Source organism: Aspergillus foveolatus (assembly GCF_047715535.1).
Source record: "Aspergillus foveolatus strain CBS 279.81 unplaced genomic scaffold BDW70scaffold_4, whole genome shotgun sequence".
In the NCBI taxonomy this organism is placed as follows: domain Eukaryota; kingdom Fungi; phylum Ascomycota; class Eurotiomycetes; order Eurotiales; family Aspergillaceae; genus Aspergillus; species Aspergillus foveolatus.
Window position 1 is genome coordinate 638,632 of NW_027396068.1, and position 18,890 is coordinate 657,521.

General features: G+C 51.3%; 8 protein-coding genes across 8 annotated transcripts; 3 read left to right on the forward strand and 5 right to left on the reverse strand.

Annotated features, from left to right (window-relative positions):
* Positions 1–799: 799 nt before the first annotated feature.
* On the reverse strand, positions 800–3,385 carry BDW70DRAFT_156363 (pentatricopeptide repeat protein; the record flags this gene model as incomplete). The annotated part of the gene is made up of 1 exon (XM_073740174.1): positions 800–3,385. The coding sequence occupies one exon, from the start codon at positions 3,383–3,385 to the stop codon at positions 800–802; it is 2,586 nt and encodes an 861-aa protein (XP_073600021.1).
* Positions 3,386–3,639: 254 nt separating this feature from the next.
* On the forward strand, positions 3,640–6,086 carry BDW70DRAFT_156364 (putative origin recognition complex subunit 3; the record flags this gene model as incomplete). Its single annotated transcript, XM_073740175.1, has 8 exons — positions 3,640–3,696; positions 3,754–3,942; positions 4,017–4,090; positions 4,140–4,374; positions 4,424–4,563; positions 4,615–4,885; positions 4,937–5,058; positions 5,108–6,086. The coding sequence occupies 8 exons, from the start codon at positions 3,640–3,642 to the stop codon at positions 6,084–6,086; spliced, it is 2,067 nt and encodes a 688-aa protein (XP_073600022.1).
* Positions 6,087–6,175: 89 nt separating this feature from the next.
* On the reverse strand, positions 6,176–7,449 carry BDW70DRAFT_83791 (uncharacterized protein). The gene is made up of 5 exons (XM_073744990.1): positions 7,383–7,449; positions 7,216–7,335; positions 7,104–7,164; positions 6,920–7,056; positions 6,176–6,865 (listed from the first exon to the last, which is right to left on the reverse strand). The coding sequence occupies exons 1-5, from the start codon at positions 7,423–7,425 to the stop codon at positions 6,222–6,224; spliced, it is 1,005 nt and encodes a 334-aa protein (XP_073600023.1). The 5' UTR covers positions 7,426–7,449; the 3' UTR covers positions 6,176–6,221.
* A 141-nt stretch (positions 7,450–7,590) lies between these two features.
* BDW70DRAFT_169528 (snoRNA-binding rRNA-processing protein NOP14) lies at positions 7,591–10,388 on the forward strand (the record flags this gene model as incomplete). Its single annotated transcript, XM_073742705.1, has 2 exons — positions 7,591–7,878; positions 7,932–10,388. 2 exons carry the CDS (start codon positions 7,591–7,593, stop codon positions 10,386–10,388), a joined length of 2,745 nt encoding a protein of 914 aa, XP_073600024.1.
* An 83-nt stretch (positions 10,389–10,471) lies between these two features.
* On the reverse strand, positions 10,472–12,372 carry BDW70DRAFT_83810 (putative triacylglycerol lipase). Its single transcript, XM_073744992.1, has 3 exons — positions 12,085–12,372; positions 11,682–12,035; positions 10,472–11,608 (listed from the first exon to the last, which is right to left on the reverse strand). Exons 1-3 carry the CDS (start codon positions 12,301–12,303, stop codon positions 10,559–10,561), a joined length of 1,623 nt encoding a protein of 540 aa, XP_073600025.1. The 5' UTR covers positions 12,304–12,372; the 3' UTR covers positions 10,472–10,558.
* An 809-nt stretch (positions 12,373–13,181) lies between these two features.
* Positions 13,182–14,599, forward strand: BDW70DRAFT_83805 (putative G-patch domain protein). The gene is made up of 2 exons (XM_073744991.1): positions 13,182–13,413; positions 13,485–14,599. Exons 1-2 carry the CDS (start codon positions 13,312–13,314, stop codon positions 14,442–14,444), a joined length of 1,062 nt encoding a protein of 353 aa, XP_073600026.1. The 5' UTR covers positions 13,182–13,311; the 3' UTR covers positions 14,445–14,599.
* On the reverse strand, positions 14,578–16,126 carry BDW70DRAFT_128683 (uncharacterized protein). Its single transcript, XM_073735470.1, has one exon. It carries the CDS (start codon positions 15,796–15,798, stop codon positions 14,755–14,757), a length of 1,044 nt encoding a protein of 347 aa, XP_073600027.1. The 5' UTR covers positions 15,799–16,126; the 3' UTR covers positions 14,578–14,754.
* Positions 16,127–17,085: 959 nt separating this feature from the next.
* On the reverse strand, positions 17,086–18,649 carry BDW70DRAFT_147469 (aldehyde dehydrogenase domain-containing protein; the record flags this gene model as incomplete). The annotated part of the gene is made up of 2 exons (XM_073738723.1): positions 17,086–18,100; positions 18,171–18,649. The coding sequence occupies 2 exons, from the start codon at positions 18,647–18,649 to the stop codon at positions 17,086–17,088; spliced, it is 1,494 nt and encodes a 497-aa protein (XP_073600028.1).
* Between the last annotated feature and the right edge of the window lie 241 nt (positions 18,650–18,890).

Consider the following 18,890-nt stretch of genomic DNA (forward strand, 5'->3'; position numbering starts at 1 on the left):
TCGAGGCTGCCTTGGGATCACGACACTGCAGCTTCAAGCGCCAGTCAGCGCCAAACTAGAGGCTAGGACTGGTAGCGCTTCTCAGCCGATTCAGAACGCGAAACTCATACCCTCTGAGGACCTGGGTCTAATTGTACACATTTTGATGTTGACAGATATCCACTGCTTAGATTCTGGTTCAGCGGTTCAGCTTTCTCCACCACCCCACAGATCGAAGACTGAGAAAACCATCCTGTATCCTGTTTTCTCAGGCCACAGACTCTGACAAATGAGCTTGTCTATCGGAGAAACACACCGCATCTGTTCTTGTCTATTTCTCCATAATTCACTATCGCCGCATGTCAGCAACATGTCAATGAGAATTAAGTCTGCCTTGCATCAAGTTTCGGTCCAGCCACAGCAAAGCCACGATACCGCAGCCACACCTCGTGCTTCCAGATAGCCAAGGCAGAATCGACCTTCAGCTATCATGACTCTGAGTAGAATGGGTTGTCGTGCTTAGAAACATATCATGTTATCGGCCATACTGACGTAACGCGCATATCCAGGCTGTTCGAGTGTTTGTTGGTTGGATCTGGAAATCATGATTTTACCTTGGGTACGGAAGATACAGTACGGAGTAGTTAGTATAAACCTAAATCATCGAGAGGGGAATCAATCTATTAATAATATGCCAGCAGCGAGTAATGTGATACAATACAATAACGCCATGGGGCAGCCCAGACTCCGTCTATACACGATATAAGCGCCGAAATATCCCTCCTACCCTTTATGAACAAGCCAAATCCAATACATTCTCTCATCTCAATGATACCAAGCCAGCGTTCTCGTCGTCCAATCTCGGCCCGAGATATATCCCAGGCACACCCATCTCCTCCGCAACAGTGCAAAGCTGCTCTTCTACACGGTTACGGTCAGGTGTTTGATTAGGACTAGTATCGGCCCGGCTCATGACGATGCGTAGCAGATCAGTCATAATCTCGAGCTGATGCGTCTCTTTCTCATAAGGATCTAGCGAGCTGATGGTAAGCCCCCTCGATTCGAGTGAGGCGGATTTGCGATCACTGAGGAGCTCAACAAGCTGCTGGACCTGCGCGATATTCGCTTTGCTATGCGGGGTCGAGGAGATGCGGCGGAGACGGCGTTTAGGGGTATCTGATGGGACAGCGGCGAGACGTGCGACTTGCAGGATGATTAGACGGGCTGTTGTTTCGTCCGGGTGAAAGCCGAAAGTTGAGTGCAGGGAGCATAAGGCGACAAGTGTACCTGCGAGGTCTTTGGAGAGGCAGAAGCAGCGGACGATTTGGTCGTAGAGGTCTTTGGAAAAGTCTTCCCGGGCGGTTGTCTGGGCTCGGGTGGAAAGATTAGAGAACCAGGCTATCATGTTTGAGTAGAGGGCGCGGGCTGTTGGAAACTCGGCGAAGTATGCTGTGCGGCTGCGGTCGTATTGAAGTTTGCCGCAGTCCCAGAGGCAGGCATATGTCTCAAGGTCTGGATGCACAGAAGATGATAGTACTTGAAATTTGTTCCAGAGGGCACCAATGTCCTGTTTTCGGAGCTCAGCGTAGAGGAGATGGTTCATGAAGTAAGAGTTAGGTTGGATACGGGAAAGCGTGAGATTCTTGACAAGATGCTCGACTGCTTCTTGATCGCCTCGCCTGGTGTAATGAAGGAGTAGAATTGAAAAGGTTTCAATGGTCGCTGCAGGCATTGGTCGCTGCATGAATTTTGGAATTCGAGTACTCGTGCGTCCAGCTTCTGATTGCGCTGAATCTTTTGCTTCCGCTTTGGAAAATCGGTCGATCCGCTGTTTGATCATGGACCAGCCTAGCTCTTCCGCCTTCTCTCGAGCAGGCGCGCTTCCCTCGCGTAGCCAGCCGGCAATTAGACCATTAAGATGCTTTGGATCTGGCCTTACGCCGCGTTCATACATCAGCTCGATTACTAGAGCGGCGGAATCGACTTCACCCATTCCAATCAGTTTTTTCAACCAGCTAGCGTAGAAAAACCGATTCTCGAACCGACGGGGTAGGACCGTGAGCGTGGAAAGGGAAACTTTGTTAACATCCTGTTCGGAAACAGCTGAGGCCTGCAAGTTCCCAGCCAGCCCAAGAGCTGCAGTGTACAGCGCCGTTGAATCGTTTGCGGAATCCTTGCCTGTCACCATCATATCCTTGAATACAGCAATGGCGAGGTCAAGCTTTCCGGCTTTGAGAAGTCCAATACTGATCTGATCATAGTCATCCATGGTCATCTTATGTCGAAGCATCGCTTTTAATTGAAGGTAAAGAGCCCACAGTTTAGAATCCGCTTCCTTCCCGGACTGTCTTCCCCAAGCGATGATAATGGGAATAAGGATGCGGGCGTGCTGAAAGTTGTCGTTCTTCATAAATGCTAGAGCGATATCCTGGGCTCGCTGTGGATTGCCTTCAGCAGTGAAGAGCTGTACCCCAAGCTTCCAGTAGGCTTCTAGGTCTTCTTTCTGCTGACTGAGTCCATCCTGGTGCATCTCCCACTGATCGAGTGCTTCTCTGGTCTTACCCAGTTGCTGTAGAGAAGTTATATATGAAAGCACATGCGCCGTAGGAAGAGATCGACCAGCCAATAAGGCGTCTTCAGCAAGGACTCGTATACGAGCTGCGTGTTGCCCCACTGAGGTCTGGGAAGACCATAGCAGCATCATAGCCTCCTCGGGTATTGCACTGACAAAATGTGGAATGATCTGTTTGCATCCTCGGTACCAATTCCAAAGGTCTTGACTTGCTTTCTCGCTGGATTTATCGGCAGCAAACCGCTTCAAAGCACGATTGAATCGGTCAATGTAGTCGCCGTTCTCTGAGTCCCCGAGTGCCATTTCGTATGGTTGCCGTATAACTTCCTGCGGACTGCCATCCTTTTTCTTCATCCAATTTTCTTCCTCCAAAGCTAGACCCCCAAATTCTTCTTTTAGCAGATTATCAAGCTCTTCGTCAAAGACGTCATCGAAGGTGATAGGTTCATCTTTGCCATCTTTCGCTTCCTGTTTTCGTAGAGCTTCCAGTGCAATAGCCCTCTCATCTTCTGGTAGGCTCTGTATGAAGCTGCTGTTAGGCCCAAACGGGTCCTCCTTCAGAGACTCTAGTTCATGATCCAGCTGCGAAAGCTCGCGCGCCACTTCTTCCTTCTCCGCATTATCTTCCGCTTCCGGATCTATCCTCCTCCTCTTTGTGCTTCGGCGGGTATCCTGTTCGTAGAATTTTATCTTGTCATTGGGACCACCGTAATCGATTGATCGCGGCGCTGCGGCCGTGAATGCTCGAGTAAAGGAACGAGGCGAAGCCGCCGAACTGCTCGAGCGGGCCACATGTTGATACCACCGAGCTCCTCGAATCACCGGGCGGAGCATGAAGTGAGATGGATTATATCATCGGTCTCAGGAAATGATCGTAAACAAAGCGGCCAATTTCAGGCAAATAAGGCGAAAACAGCAAGAAGTTGAACGAGGGAAGAAATTCATCCAAGACTCCGCGGAACTGGAAAGTTCTCGATCTGGTTTAGCTTGTTCGGAGATCTGCCGCGAATTCCAGGCATTCCAACACCCGCCTCCGCTCTAAACACTGTGCAATCCTCATTCACAATTCCTGAGGAACAGATACCAGCATGGAATCTATGGAAACAGAAGCTGCTTTTTCGTCCGAGAATTATTCAGGCTCTCAGGTATGTCGTCCCAGAGTCTCCGAATTAGCCTGCGAAACCTTCACTAACAATTCAAAGGGCGTCTATATCTACAGACCAGCAGATGCAGGAAAAGCTCACGGTGAACGGCCTCTTAAGAAGCGAAAGGTTACGCAAGAACCCAAGCCACCAAGTGAGAATACATGCCCGTTCGTACCGCTGTTGGACGGAGATGAAAGCGAGCAATCAATCAAGTTAAGGTATCAGACCTACGAGCAGTTATGGTCTGTACAAGAGGCGAAGATCCAGGCTAGTACATACACTTATTGGCTACATGTCGCTCTGGAACTAACCATTACTAGGGCATCTTGGATAAGGTAGATGCTGAAGTGCTCGAGAATGTTTCGTCTTTCGTGAAAACAGTATCACCGGACATGTAAGACAACGCAGAATGAAGCAGACGATGCAGATCTAACGGCGCATAGGTACGGTGGCTGTATTCCCGCGGCTCTCATTACCGTTGGATCGAACGTTTCTTCCCTAACCAGACTGCTTTCTCGACTGAACGATCAATTAACCTCCGCTGGAGAAGGGGGAGTAATAGTTCTGGAATCCGGCGATGCGCCCAACCTAAAGACGACATTGAAGAACGTTATACGTGCTGCTATAACAAATACTGAAACAAATGATGGCTACCAAAGCTTTTTGGCTGACCGGCAGGTAAGCTTGCTCTATGCGCTATCACCAGTCAAAACGCTGAGGTGAATAGGGTCCGAGGCTTCTTGGATACGACCTTGACCTACTAGGTGATTATGTAACCAGGAAAAACGTCAAGCATCTAGTCCTGGCATTTCGCGATAGCGAAGCTTTCGATCCGGGGATACTCACGGATCTCTTCTTCCTTCTTAGGTATAGTCAGAGACCTAGTCCTCCGAGGCGAGAAGTTGCTTATCTTTCTAGTTCATGGCTTGATCGGATACCATTGACCCTCTTATTCGGCATTTCCACCTCGATCGAGCTCTTTGAAGGAAGATTACCGCGATCAAGCGTGTCTCTGCTGAAAGGAAGATACTTTGAACTTCACGGTGCCAGCAATTGTGTCGACCATATATATGAGCGGGTACAGGCAGAAGGGGGCAGGTTTTGGCTTGGGCGCAATCTTACTGGTGTACTGTTCGAAAAGTCAAATGATTATTTCCAGACTCCAGAAGCTTTTTGCCGCACATTAAAGGTAGGCTCTATGTCCTCCATTGCTGCCGGTCCTTGCTAATGTGACTACTAGTACGCCTACATGTCCCATTTCTTCGCCAACCCAATTTCGGTACTACTGGCGGACCGCGTTGGGGAAGACCTACAGCATCATAAATTATGCGAAGCCATCCGAAATGTACCGTCTTTCAGGGAGTAAGCGATCGTCTTATTTCCTGTGTGGTTCTTGGTTGACATTGAGCAGGTATTGTGAGATTTTGTTGGAAGATGGCAAGACACAACAAGTGCGAGACTTGTTGGAGGATGACAAACTCCTTCTTTCGGAAACCACCCGGCTCATCAGAGCTGGGCAACGATCAATGCATGACATGTTCCAGGCGGTGACGTTTATCTCTATATTGCTCAAGGAACTCAACATCTCCAAGAAAGTGAGCATATCAGAATTGTCTATTCGCGCATTGTGCGGGGAGCTGCAAAAATCTCCTCTACTCGAAGACATTCTCGCCGCCTTTCGACGACTGGATTCTAGCAAAGTCGCAGGGTTGCTCCCCCGGTTGCCCGAAGCTCTAAGAAGCCTTCCTGACTTCCGCGGCGTTGAGGCGGAATTCAGATCTTTGACACAAGCCCACAAAGGATCAGAGCCTCTGCGTAGTGAGTACGACAGTCAAAATTCCGTTATCGGGACCACCATAGTGAAGCAACGTGTCAAACTCGACACGGGCAAAGCGAAGTTGCCAGAAGAGTGTATAAAGTACACAAGGATTATAGACCGTTGTTATACATTGCTAAGATCATATTTTGTGAACATCCTCGTCTTCCCGCAAGAATTACCCTTACATGAGGCATTCCTGCTCGACATGCGAAATCCCATTAAAGAAGTCTTTGCACCGCGAGCCCGATTTGCAATAGAGCGAGCATTATCGAACCCGCTTGACTACCTTCTGTTTACTTCACAGGACACTGAACGCAAGATTTCCGCCAAGCAGCCTCCCACGGCGATCTTATATCAGTTATACCTCGAGTCCGGCGCTCTTGTGAATATGTATGACTTGTGGACAGCATTTTATGCAGTCTTTGAGAGCGAACAGGGTGATAGCTGCGACGAGAGGATGACTATGGCATTATTTTATAGAGCTTTATCTGAGCTCAGGGCACTTGGGATGCTCAAACATAGTCGGAAAAAGCTGGATCATATTGCAAAGTCAGCGTGGATGGGCTTATGAGTTGTTTGAGACATACACCGTCAAAGCCGCATATTATCCATAATCAAAACACATTGCAAAAGGGTATCATAATATTGACAACAAAATTGCTCAACAATGTTTCCCACCATTGTCGCCTACAAGACCTTACTGCAATTAGTCAGATATCGGGAGTTGTATGATATCGTCACGGCCCAGCGGACGCCTTCCATCACTCAATACCATAGCCTCGCGTCTGCGCCTCCTTAGAGCTTGTTCTTGGGGATTGCGCTCTCGAAGCCGTAGACCAGGGACTCGCCTTGCACCGGCCGTATCCTCGCCATCCACCATCCACACGTCGTGGTCATCCTCGTCCTCCTTGTCGCTGATGTCATCATGATCATTTTCTTCCAACATGCTACCCATTAACCCGTGTTTCCGAAGTTGCTTCGCGCCCTCTGGATGGGATGAAAGCGTATTAAAAATGTTGCTCATGACTCTATCATCACACCACCACGTCTTCATAAGTATCACCACATCCTGTCGGCGAGATGGTTCTATCAAGGCACAGGGAAATGGATAATTGGCGAGCCATCGACTGATAATGCCAGCCTCTAGCGCAGCAGGAATGTTTTCCTGAAGAAGTATATTAAGCGTTTCCATGGCTTTCTGCTCAGAAGGTGGCCGTGTTCTAGGGAATATCGGGGAGATAGTTTCCGAGGTTATCTCCGTATGCTCCTCGAGGAGGTTGCAAAGGCAGTCGACAAGCGCGGTGTATGTCCGTACGTCTCTCAGTCGAGAGCACACAGATGTTCGGGAAACTATAACTATAAGCACTGTATTGCAAATATATGACGTCCTGTGGGGATACGTACGTGCTCGGTTAGAGACCAGGAAGTAAGCCGCACGTATTGCTTTGTTTCGTCGTTCAGTGTTCTTGCTGGCTATGTCTTCGAGTAGTAAGTTTTTCGTGTCTCCCTTCACAGAGCGTTCGGCAATGATGCGCAGCGCACTGCGCGAGTCAGTTTGATGCTACTCATGAATGGCTGGCAACCATACGCAGAACGAAGGTCATAACTTGTGCTGTTGGATAGTTTCAATAACGTATCAAGCTTCAGAGCTAGTATCTGTCAGAATCTCGATGCCATTATTATAGCGAGAAGAATTATACCATCTTCTGTGCCCTCATTAATTATCTTGTCATCGTTACTGTCGTTCTTGATCTCGGTCAACCTGTTCACTTGCTGGAGGTCGGCAGCAATTCCGCGCACAGCAAAGAATAGAGTGACACCTAGCCAGGTAAGCAACTAAACGGCAGGGCCATTAGTTCAAGCATACCAAGACATAGCCATAATACCCTATCGCTCATATGAGAAGCCATAGCGTTATCATAGATCCATCGTCGATGTCATGGACGATGACGCCCGGAAAGCGGAGATAAGAAGCGGCAAAATAACAAAGCGGTGAGCCAACATTTTTCTGCAACCAAAAATTTCGGAGGCTCGATCCAAGAGCTTTGTTCTGCCTTAACTTCAACAGCGCAATTATGCCACCGTCGCAGCTCAAGCAGCTGAAAGCTTCTCTTCGCGATACCGGATTACTGGGTCCCCAGAAATCCAAGAAGCAGAAGCGTCAAAATGCGAAGACCGGTGCGAATGCGCAAAACCGGGCCCAACGCGAGACTGCCCTAAACGCTATTCGAGAACGATTCAATCCCTTTGAGATTAGAACGGTCACCCGCGGCAAGTTTGATGTGACTACACGAGATGGCGGCGCCAAGTCAGTTTCAGGGAACTTCCGGCCCGGAGTCACTAAGTCTCTTGGTGAAGAGAGGGTATGTTTGCGGTATATTAATCCAAGTGGATGAGGCTTACACTTATTTCGCAGAGACGTCAAACCCTATTGCAGGAGATGGACCGCAGGAATAAAGTCGGTGGTATTATGGATCGGCGTTTTGGTGAGAACGACCCGACCATGACACCGGAAGAACGAGCCGCGGAACGATTCGCCAGAGCGAGCCAGAAGAAACTACGCAAAGACTCGATGTTCAATCTTGAGGAGGACGACGAAGAGGAGTTTACCCTTACGCATAAGGGTGAATCGCTATCGTTTGGTGATGAGGACGGCATTCGCGATGATTTCCAGGAAGATCTGGACGCAGACGATATGTCGGATGCTGAAATGCCTCGAAAGAGAAAACGATTCATTGACGATCCCGAAGCCGAGGAGGGCGGATCGCAAGATGGGGAAGATGTCCCGGAACGAAAGAAATCGAAGCACGAAGTCATGCAGGAAGTCATTGCCAAGTCCAAGTTCTACAAAGCGCAGCGACAAATGGCAAAGGAGGACGATGATGACCTACGTGAGGAGCTGGATAAAGGTCTACCTGAACTCTTTGATATGCTTCGAGGAGTGCAACCCCCGCCGAAACCAGAACCGCCAAAGGACGATCTCGCAGGAATGAATCCCGACCGCGCAGCCATCATGCAAGGCCACTCTCAGGGAGACCCAGAAAAGGAGTACGATCAACGTTTGAAGCAACTGACTTTCGACAAGCGATCGATGCCTACAGACCGTACTAAGACAGAGGAAGAGAAGGCGGAAGAAGAGGCACAACGGTTGAAGAAACTCGAGGAAGAACGGATTCGCAGAATGCGTGGTGAAGACGTCAGCGAGGACGACGCAGAGGCGGCCGAGGAGGAAGAGGACGGTGAAGAGTCTGAGGAGGAATCTCTTCCGGATGATGCAAAAGATTTCGGGTTGCAGCAGCCTACAAATTACTCCACGTCTCGGCCAGAGGGTGTTGACGATGAAGACGATTTTATTCTTGACGACCTTGTAGAAACGAGGTCGGACGTCAGCTTATCATTCGTTGAAGACGACGAGGATATTATTGGTTCCGAAGAAGAGTCTGAGGAGGAGGAAGAGGAAGAAGACGAGCTCATCAACGGCATTACCATGCCAGGCGAGGAGTCCGGCAATGCAGCACCAGCTCCTGATGCACAAATTGTTGGCGACGGGCTTGCATATACATACCCGTGTCCAAACAGCCACGAGGAGTTTCTTGAAACAATCAAGAACATCTCTTATGAAGACCTGCCAACCGTTATCCAGCGGATCCGAGCTCTGCACCACCCCCGTCTTCACAGCGACAACAAGGCCAAGCTTGGCCAATTCGCCGGTATCCTCGTTCAGCACGCCGCATACATGGTTGAACAGCCACAACGCCCGCCTTTCGCCATCGTGGAAAACGTCCTGCGTCACATCCACTCTCTAGCCAAGAGCCATCCCGAGAGTGTCTCACTGGCTTTCAGGGCCCAGCTGCGCGAAGTCGCAGCAGACCGTCCGCTCAGCCTCCGACCTGGCGACCTTGTCATCCTCACTGGAATCGCCACTATCTACCCTACCTCCGACCACTTCCACTCTGTATCTACACCAGCCCATCTCTGCCTTGCCCGGTATCTCGGACAAGGACCCGTCAACTCGCTGTCTGACTTGTGCACGGGTACCTACGCTGCCAGTCTAGCCTTGCAGTACCAGGCAATCTCTAGGCGCTACATACCCGAGTTTCTGAACTACGTTCTTAACGCGCTGTGTATTCTCAGTCCCGGAGAGCCTTCCTCTAACCTTGGATCCTTCCCTCTCCGCCAACCGACAGAACCCCTACGTCTCAGACCTTCAAAACCTCTAAACACCCGCAAACTCCAGTTTTTGGACGTACCCGCACGATCAGAAGTAGATTCAGAGGAACTTAAACTCTCTCTCATTACGACGCTTTCCTCCCTCCTCAATACAGCATCGGATCTCTGGTCCAGCAAGTCCGCCTCAGTTGAGATCTTCAACCAAGCACAGGCTGTCCTTCAACACGTCTCGCGTTCCTGCGTCGACGTCAACAAGAAAGCAAAAAAGGCAAAGAATCCCTTGATTCCTGCCGCCGCTCTGGACACCCTCCAATATACCCTCGACAAGCTCTCAACCGTCCTCTCTCAATCTCGCCTCACACGTCGGCCACTCCTCCTGCACAACCACAGACCACTTGCTGTCAAAACGGCGATTCCGAAGTTCGAGGACTCGTTCAATCCCGACAAGCACTACGACCCCAACCGTGAGCGGGCTGAGGTTAACCGGCTCAAGGCGGAGTACAAGCGTGAGCGCAAGGGTGCTATGCGCGAGCTCCGCAAGGACGCAAACTTCATTGCCAGGGAGAAGTTGCGGGAAAAGAAGGAGAAGGATGCGGAATATGAGCGGAAGTATAAGAGGCTTGTTGCGGAGGTGCAGAATGAGGAGGGGAGAGAGGCGAATGCTTATGAGAGGGAGAAGAGGATGCGGCAGGGGAAGAGGTAGGTTGTATTTAATTACTATGTATATGCCTGTTTATCTGTTGCATGGGCTATCCTTCGATACATTGCCGTATTACCACGCATTCCGTCATATTGCCGTATGTACATAATTCGCTAGCATTGGGACGGAAGAAAAAAGTTGGATTTGGAAACATGCGTCAGAGTTATGAATAATCACTGCCTCAACTCAATGCCGATGGAAATAAAGTATTTACACCTTTCTCTCTGGTCTGCCGGGACACGTTCCATCCTCGTTTCACCGGTCCGAACAAATAACCGCTCTTGCTTACCCCAAGTCTCCCACCTGGGGCTCCCCCTATACCGATGCTTGTTGGGATCAAAGCTCCTAATGAAACTTGTCCAGTAGCCCTGCATAACAGGAACGATGGGCGCATTGAATGTGTAATAAGACTCTGGCGGCGGTTGCGAGATAGTGTCCGACCACCAAATGTTGTCTGGGCCCCAAATTGCATTGAGCTCCACGACATGATACACGCCTAATCCTGAGGCTTCATCCTCCGGGTCCTGGACTGCATAGTGGTAGTTCCAGTTGGAAACGCCGGCCTCGGCATACGCAGCGTTCAGTGCAATGCCGGGGCAGACGTAGCGGATCTCGCCATATGCGTCGCTTACTGGGCGCCAATAGCGGGTTGCATTAGGAAATGGCCGTGTGGAGTTGACATCTTGCAGATAGTACTCATGTATACGGGAGAAATGCTTGGGTGTAAGGGCGGGCCATTGAGACTGAAGCCAGACATATGTTGCGGTGTCGGACACAAGGTCTTCAGGGACAAACTTGGTGCCCTCGTTGGTGACATCGCCGAAGATGACAGGGACGTGAATGAATTTGCCTTGTAGGAAGAGGCTGTATGTGTAGTCTGGGACGAGGTCACCGTCAATGGTAGGCCCGTACATGTAGAGAGGGGGTTGTTGGGCGCCAGGGAACGGCGTGACGATGTTTTCGCGTTGAAGGTCTTCAACGTCCAGACTACGGAGGCAGTTGAGTGTATCCCCCGCGTCGCTGCAGCCTGTGCGGTTTACTAGATTGTCGTACGCGAACTGAGACTCATCTACAGTCAACATGGTGGCAAAGCTCTGGGATTCGGCAGCAGCAGCATGGAAAAGCCCGTCGTCACGGCCCCCGTACGCGGAGAGGAGCAGGGTCACTGAGGCCCCACCCGCGCTGTCACCTCCTATGACTACATGATCGGGGTTGCCGCCGAACTTGGAAGAGTCAGCTTACAGCCTTTATGGAAACGGAGAAAGAGGGGGAGAGGCGGGAGGGGGCAGACTTTACCTTACTGATATGCTTCTGAACCCATTTGAGAACCTGAATCTGGTCCCTCAGACCATTGTTCAAGCTTCCGCCTTCAAAAATCTCCGAGCCGGCCAAAAAACCATACGGACCGACTCGATAATTGAAGTTGACCACGACAATGTTCATATCAGAGGCTTGAATCAAGCCTGATCCATTGTAGTAGGGATTCCCATTGCTGCTGAAGCCGCCACCTTGGATAAAAACGTATACGGGTAAGAGCCTTGACGAGTCTCGTCTGGGCCTTGAAGGAGCGTAAACGTCAAGAAACAGACAGTCCTCAGAAGAGCCCTCTGGGATCGGATATCTAGATGCCCGGATACAAACGGGGCCATGCTAAAGGTATCATTGTCAGCGTCGAAGCCGCTCGGAGCGAAATGCGTACCTGAGTGGCATCCTGGATCCCATGTTCATCCTCAGGGTCCTGCGGCGCCGCGAAACGCAACGATCCTACAGGAGGTGCAGCGTAGCGTATCCCTAGCCACTGTGCGATGCCGTTTGAGAGTGCCTCCCCTCGATACCGCGCATAACCAAGGTCTACAACCACATCTCTAGCAGAAACTAGAGCAGAAAGCGCAGTCAACACAGCTAGAGGTCTCAACATTTTCCAGGTTGTCCTTGCGTCTTCGCGCTGTGCAGGCTGTGCCAGACTGTGCAGGACCGCAAAAACTGCGCTTGAGGTGGGTATTTAAAAGAACAGAGAGGAAAAGCATGCAACAAGCCTGCCGCGGAGTTCGGCAGCTTATGCCCCAATATTCCAGCATGCATTGTTCGAATCCTAGCCCATGATTGGAACATTGGAGGCGTCGGAGGGGAAGTTGAAAGCCCCATCCCTAGCTCAGGCCGCAGATTGGCATGTAGACCAACAGGGGAGAACACAAGTGCTAGCCGAGGGCTCTCATCTCCGCCATGACGAGCATATCAGGACTTGGCTTTTACCCCCACTGTTAGGTGGAGGGATATTGATGACAATGATTGACCGATCCATGCGCTATTGCAGCCACATTGCTTGGATCAGCCAGAACCAGCCAGAACTAAAAGCGTCTGACACAGAAATCGGACTTTTGGGTGTCCAAGACCTCACACCGCTGAATGCAGTCCTACAACCACTGCACTCTCGCCCCTGAGTCAGAAAGGGTCGTATGTCCGTCTGATATGCTGCAGTTTGGTCAAGTCACCTCCAGGATACATTTGGTTGACTTGGTGGGGAGGAGCCCCTCATTTGGAGGTAGACTGCAGGTCAACCAACAAATCAATCACACGACGAATAAACAGGGAAAGTATAACTTCGTAGCTGGAAGAGTTGGCCTGAGAGAGTCGAGATTGGATCGAGGGAGCAGGCGCTTAACCCGGAGGGGGAAAAACCCATTTCTCCTCATCGACCCTGGGGCCCATTTTCCCCGCGAATCTTGAAGTCTTGTCTTTTTGTTGTCACTCGCCACAACGTCACTACCCACTACCCCAGTCCGTCCCAACAAACAGATCGGGGAAGATCGCCAGCGATCTCATAGAACGTCGTTTTCTCCGCTACTGCCGGACATTTTCGTCCTAAGCACCCGCTGTACGCCTGATTTCGACATTTTGGAATAGCGCACCGCAACCCCGCACGAAGATGGCTGCGGAGGAGGACGAGGTTGATTACATGTCCATGGTCATAGAAGAACCACAGCAGAAGGAGACTTTCACGCAAAAGAAGCGTCGGCTCCAACGAGAGGTGCGTGGTACTAGGCAGGCCTAACTCAAGTGTCCTGCTGTAACGGTTGCTAACCCGCTCGTCTCTTCTAGGCCGAAGCCCGCGCAAGAGTTCCGTCCAAAGCCGAACGTGCCGCCCAAGAAGCTGCCAAACGCGATGCAGCCTTGGCAACTAGTACACTTAACCCGTCTAACAAGGGGTTCCAGATGATGGCAAAGCTGGGATTTAAACCAGGCCAGACGCTCGGAAAGCCTGCCGGAGAGGATAAAGAGAAAGAGAGTAGCGGTGCTAATGCGCAGTCGCGCACGGAACCTCTGAACCTGATATTTAAGGAAGACCGTGGTGGGATCGGGCTGGATAGTGAGCGGAAGCGCAAGATTCGGGAGGAAGCCGAGGAAGCCGCGAAAAAAGTCAAAGCTGAAGAGGGTGATTATCGAGATCGTGTACGACTCGAGCGCGAGGCGAAGCGCATCGAAGCCCAAATTCATGCAGCGCAGAAGGTCGCAGAGCGATTAGACGCGGATGAAAACGGGGAAGCGGACCTCTTTTCTGCCAGTAACGTCGAAGATAAAGATAAGCATGATGAAAAGGGCGAGGAGCAAGAGGCCAGTGATGAAGAAGCTCCCGCAACTAAACCCAAAGCAAAGGCCAAGGTAAAGCCAACGTCTCAAATCAACGTTCTATACCGCGGACTTGTGCGCGAGCGTGGAGAAAAGGAGCGCGCCATTCAGACCCGGCATATGCTGCAGACATCCTTGCCGACATCTTTTTTTCCGAATCCACGGTTACCGGGTTATGAAGACGCGACATTGGATCGAGAAGACCACGAAGCCCTTGGCGGCGGGCGTGATCTATCTACCGTCCTCGAGCAAGAAGTAGAGGAAGAAGACTCAGAGCTGGACGAATTTAATGCCCTTGAGCCGGCTGAGCGCTTACGGCGGTTGGTTGAGTATCTCCGCGAAAAGCACAACTATTGCTTCTGGTGCAAATATCGCTACGATACAGCCGAGATGGAGGGATGTCCTGGTGTGACGGAGGAAGACCACGACTGATGACGGACTTTTTATGTACTATGTGATATTTCTGCTTTCTTCTGTGTGCATATACTCATTTTCTGCTTATCTTGCATTGGGACTCGGGCCGGAGTTCACGACATAGATCATGGTTATAGAACATTGAGTCTGACATTAACATTAATAAATCAATTATCTTCAAAGAAAAATCAGCAATCTGCCAGGGTATTATGGTCATTGACTCGGTACAATCAATAAACATCACAAATAGAAGCCGTGACTGGGTGAATATCGAAATCAAAAGGCAGCAATATGTAAACACATAGGGCATATGACCACGGTAAAAACATTAGATTTCGGGTACAGACGGTTGGTTTGTTGCACCGTTTTGTGATGAGATGGTTTCCATCAGCTGCGCCAGCGAACGGCGCGGGCATTTCTGCAGCGCTTGATAACAATCGGCGCAAACACGCAGGCAGCAAAAAACGCATCGGTGACGGATCTCACGGTCGAATTTCTGACATGTCATACAGGGAAGTGCATACCACACGTTCCCGGCGGCCGGCATTGCACGATGATCCTGGTAGCAGGCGTAATGCAGTTTGGTCAGCGGGACAGCAACCGGTTCAACCTCCGGTGGTGTGAAGGGTCTGTTGTCCTCTTCGCTTGACCCGGTTTCATTGGGTGTGCTGCTCGCACCGTCTAGCTCAGGCTCTGGTTCGGGCGATGGGATGAGCTCTTCCAAGGAGTCGCTGGTGCCGTTGGATTTCCTCTGCTCCGGCTCCCCCTCGCTCAATGGGGGGGTCCTCTGTTGCGCAATGAGATTGTTCACTGGTGGTACAGGCGCAGGCGCAGGAATAGGCGCAGGTGCATATACCGGTGTTGATGTTTGTGCTGGTGCTGGTGCTGCGGCCGGTGCTGGTGCTGCGGCCGGTGCTGGCGCTGGCGCAGTTGTTGAAGCCGTCGTGGACCTGGGGATCGGGCGCCGGGCTGGTGGGGTAGTAGACTGAGGGATCGGCCGGGGCATAGGTCTATCAGCGGGGAGCGCAGGTAGAGGAGGCTGCGCAAGACCATCATGGCCGAAAGATCGAGTCGGAGTCGAATTCTGGGCAGATACTGGAGTCGGTGGATTGTTGTATGTTTGCGGCGGGGATGGATATGGGTATCCCGCCGTGGATAAGGGCTGTGGCGCAGACGGCAGCGGTTGAGGGGGCAATGCCTTTTCTGCTGGTTTGAAAGAAGACACCGGGATTGACTCGGTTTGAAGGGTCATTTGCGAAGGTGAAGGCAAGTGGATAGTAGGTGTTGATTCAGGCGACTTGTGTTTGGATCTGAACGAGGAAAGCGACGGCACTCGCAAGCCGCGAGGGCGGTCCTTGTCCAGAATGGCCATGTTCTCTCACGACTGGTTTCCACGATCTTGTTTGAAAACGGTTTGCGATTGCGATTGCGATAATGATATTGCGGTGGGTATAGCGAGGCAACTCAAGAGGCCGATAATATGTGAAGCTGCCACCACCGAAAAGCTAGTCAGCCGGCCAACGGGATAAGATAACAGACTCGACACTACAAGAAAACAAAGAGAAGAAAAAGGGCAGCATTGGCGAGAAAAACAGAACGGAGAGGGAACGTTTGGAGCCAGGGACAAGCCGGATTTTGCGACGCAGAACCACGGATCCACCGCGAGCGAGGTTTTATATCAGGTTCATCTTGCTAGTAGGTGGCAGCCTGTTGATCAAATTGTCACATCATACGGAGTCTTCATCCATTGGCCATACAAGTAGCCGGTGCAGGTGGGCCTCGTCGACTTCTGGAGCTTCAGGGATCCAGATTAGATTTGCTTACGGTCTTTTTGACACGAACGTCTCGACGAGTCGACTCTTGAGTCGCCGATTGGGAGAGCGCGTTGCTTCTTTTGTCATCTCGGCATCAGGGCAGCGTCCTGTTCGCTCATTTGCTGTCATGCTCAGATTGGCTGCGGCAGAGGCGCTCAGCTGGAGGCGGCGTTGTCTCAAATGGCCATCCGAGAGAACCGGCGAGCGCGAGCGCGAGCGATTGGCAGGCGTGGGCTGGTCCCAGCATCGTGCTGTCTGCGAATCGACCCTTGGCGATGGTTAGTGAGGTTAGTGAGATTAGTGAAATGAACTATCGAAGTAGTTCAAGGTACCCATTTTTAAGCCCCAACCAGCCTTCTGGCAACATTTCAAGGGACCGGTCAATCATTTTCAGCCCTGATAGATAAATCTGAAGAATGTCAACGTCTGCATGTCAATGCAGCATGGTGGTACAATCAACTGTGGCATTGCGATCGCAGCTGCGGCTGCATAATCGGCATATTGACTGAAGCAGTGCAAATGTCATTGAGACAGCCAGGGCCGATCGCTGTGGAGCGGCGGCCCTTGAAACGGCCTGAATTCTTGATTTTCACCCTCCTGAAACCCCACGCCTCATTTCACAATCCTTGATATGACCGCGTCTATAATTTCAGATTTTTATGCTCTGGTCCAAGTACTGCGCATACCCGATTCATAATGTGTAGTACGACTTTTTGCAATCTGGCAGATGTTTCATGCCAAACGTCTATAGAGATCGGCAAACAAAACAATGTAAGTCATAAAAGGCACGCTCTATATTGATGCATATTCTTAATGACGTACTCTGGCTAAGTTCACTTCGTACTCTACAGCTTCGCAAACACCGTCGCAACGGCATTACCCATATCGATAAGGGTACTCTTATTCCGAACCCAAGCCTCAATACCGCGACGACCATTTTCCACGCCAAGACCGCTCTTCTTCCAGCCACCGACGGCCATCTCGGCAGGACTCTCACCCCATGTGTTCACCCAGGTGATACCGGCCTCGAGCTGGTCAATAATGCGGTGTGCTAGGTTGAGGTCCTTCGTGAAGACACCAGCGGCAAGACCCAACTCCGTCGTATTGGCGCGCTTGACTGCTTCTTCTACAGAATCGTAAGTCAGAATTGACATAACAGGCCCGAAAATTTCCTCCTTGACGATACGCATGTCGTCCGTGCAATCGGTAAAGATCGTCGGACGAACCCAGAAGCCTGCTTCGAGATCTTTCGGTAGAGAAGGCTTGCCAAGGCCTCCGTAAAGAAGGGTGGCCTTGTCCTGCTCAATGCCGTGGCGAATATAAGCGGTGACTTTCTCCTGGTGGACGGCCGAGCTAAGTGGCCCGAAGTTGGTGTTCTCATCGAACAGCGGACCTGGCCGGATATATTGCATTTTCTCAACGAGACGGGACTCAAAGTCCTTCTTCATAGACCTGGGAATGAAAACCCGCGTGCCGTTTGTGCAGACCTGGCCAGTGCTGTAGAAATTGGCCATCATGGCGCCGTCGACAGCGTTCTCGAGATCTGCATCTGGAAGAATGAGGAGGGGCGACTTTCCACCGAGCTCCATCGTGACATATTTCATATTTCCGGCTGCAGCCCCGGAGACCTTCATGCCAGTAGAGACTTGGCCGGTGAAGGAGACCTTGGCGACGGTCGGGTGCGAGGTGAGATATGAACCGACATCGCCGGCACCGTACACAACGTTGAAAACGCCGTCTGGAAGACCGGCTTCCTTGTAGATTTCGGCGAGGGTTTGGCCGTGGAGGGAGGTGAATTCGCTAGGCTTGTAGACCATAGTATTTCCGGCGGCGAGGCAGGGAGCGGATTTCCACAGCGCACTAGTCAGTCACCCTTGGTTATTGTTTGTCCTTCCAAGAGTTCTCTCTGAACGGGAAGAAGGGAGCCTACATCTGAATAGGGTAGTTCCATGCGCCAATTCCCACGCAAACCCCTAGCGGAGCCTTCTTCGAATACACCCACGCCTCTTCCCGAAGCTGCGTGGTCTCTCCATTCAAACCGCCGCCGCCCACGAGGTTTGCATAGTATTCTAGTACATCAGCTCCAGTGACGACGTCGACGGTGCTCGTCTCTGAATACGCTTTGCCGGAATCTAGAGTCTCAACGCGGGCGATCTCATCGTTGCGTTCGCGCAGCAAGGCCGCCGCCTTTTGAAGAATACGCGCGCGGGCGATGGGCGGCGTTTGCGCCCATGAGGGGAATGCGCGCTCGGCGGCTGTAATGGCAGCGTCGATATCTGATTGTGAAGCGACGGGGATCTCAGCCAGCAGAGTGGCGTCGGCGGGGTTGATGGACTGGAAAGTCCGGCCGGACGAGGCGGGCTGGGGTTTGCCGTCGTAGAAGAGCTGGCGCTGGAGCGAAGGGGCCATATCTATATTGTGGTCTTTTGTCGGTGAAGAACAATGTGGCAACAAAATGGTGGAAGAGTATAAAAGGATAAATGAGGAGAGAAACGCCGACTGCCCAAAAAGTTCGTCATCTCCAAGATCTGAGTCCCACTCGCACCCACTGCATGCGCGCTGCACCACACCGCCAATAAAGCCCGACGGTTTCCCTCGGCCGACCACGAATGGCCACCAGAGAGGCCACTGCAGAACTGTGCAAACCAAT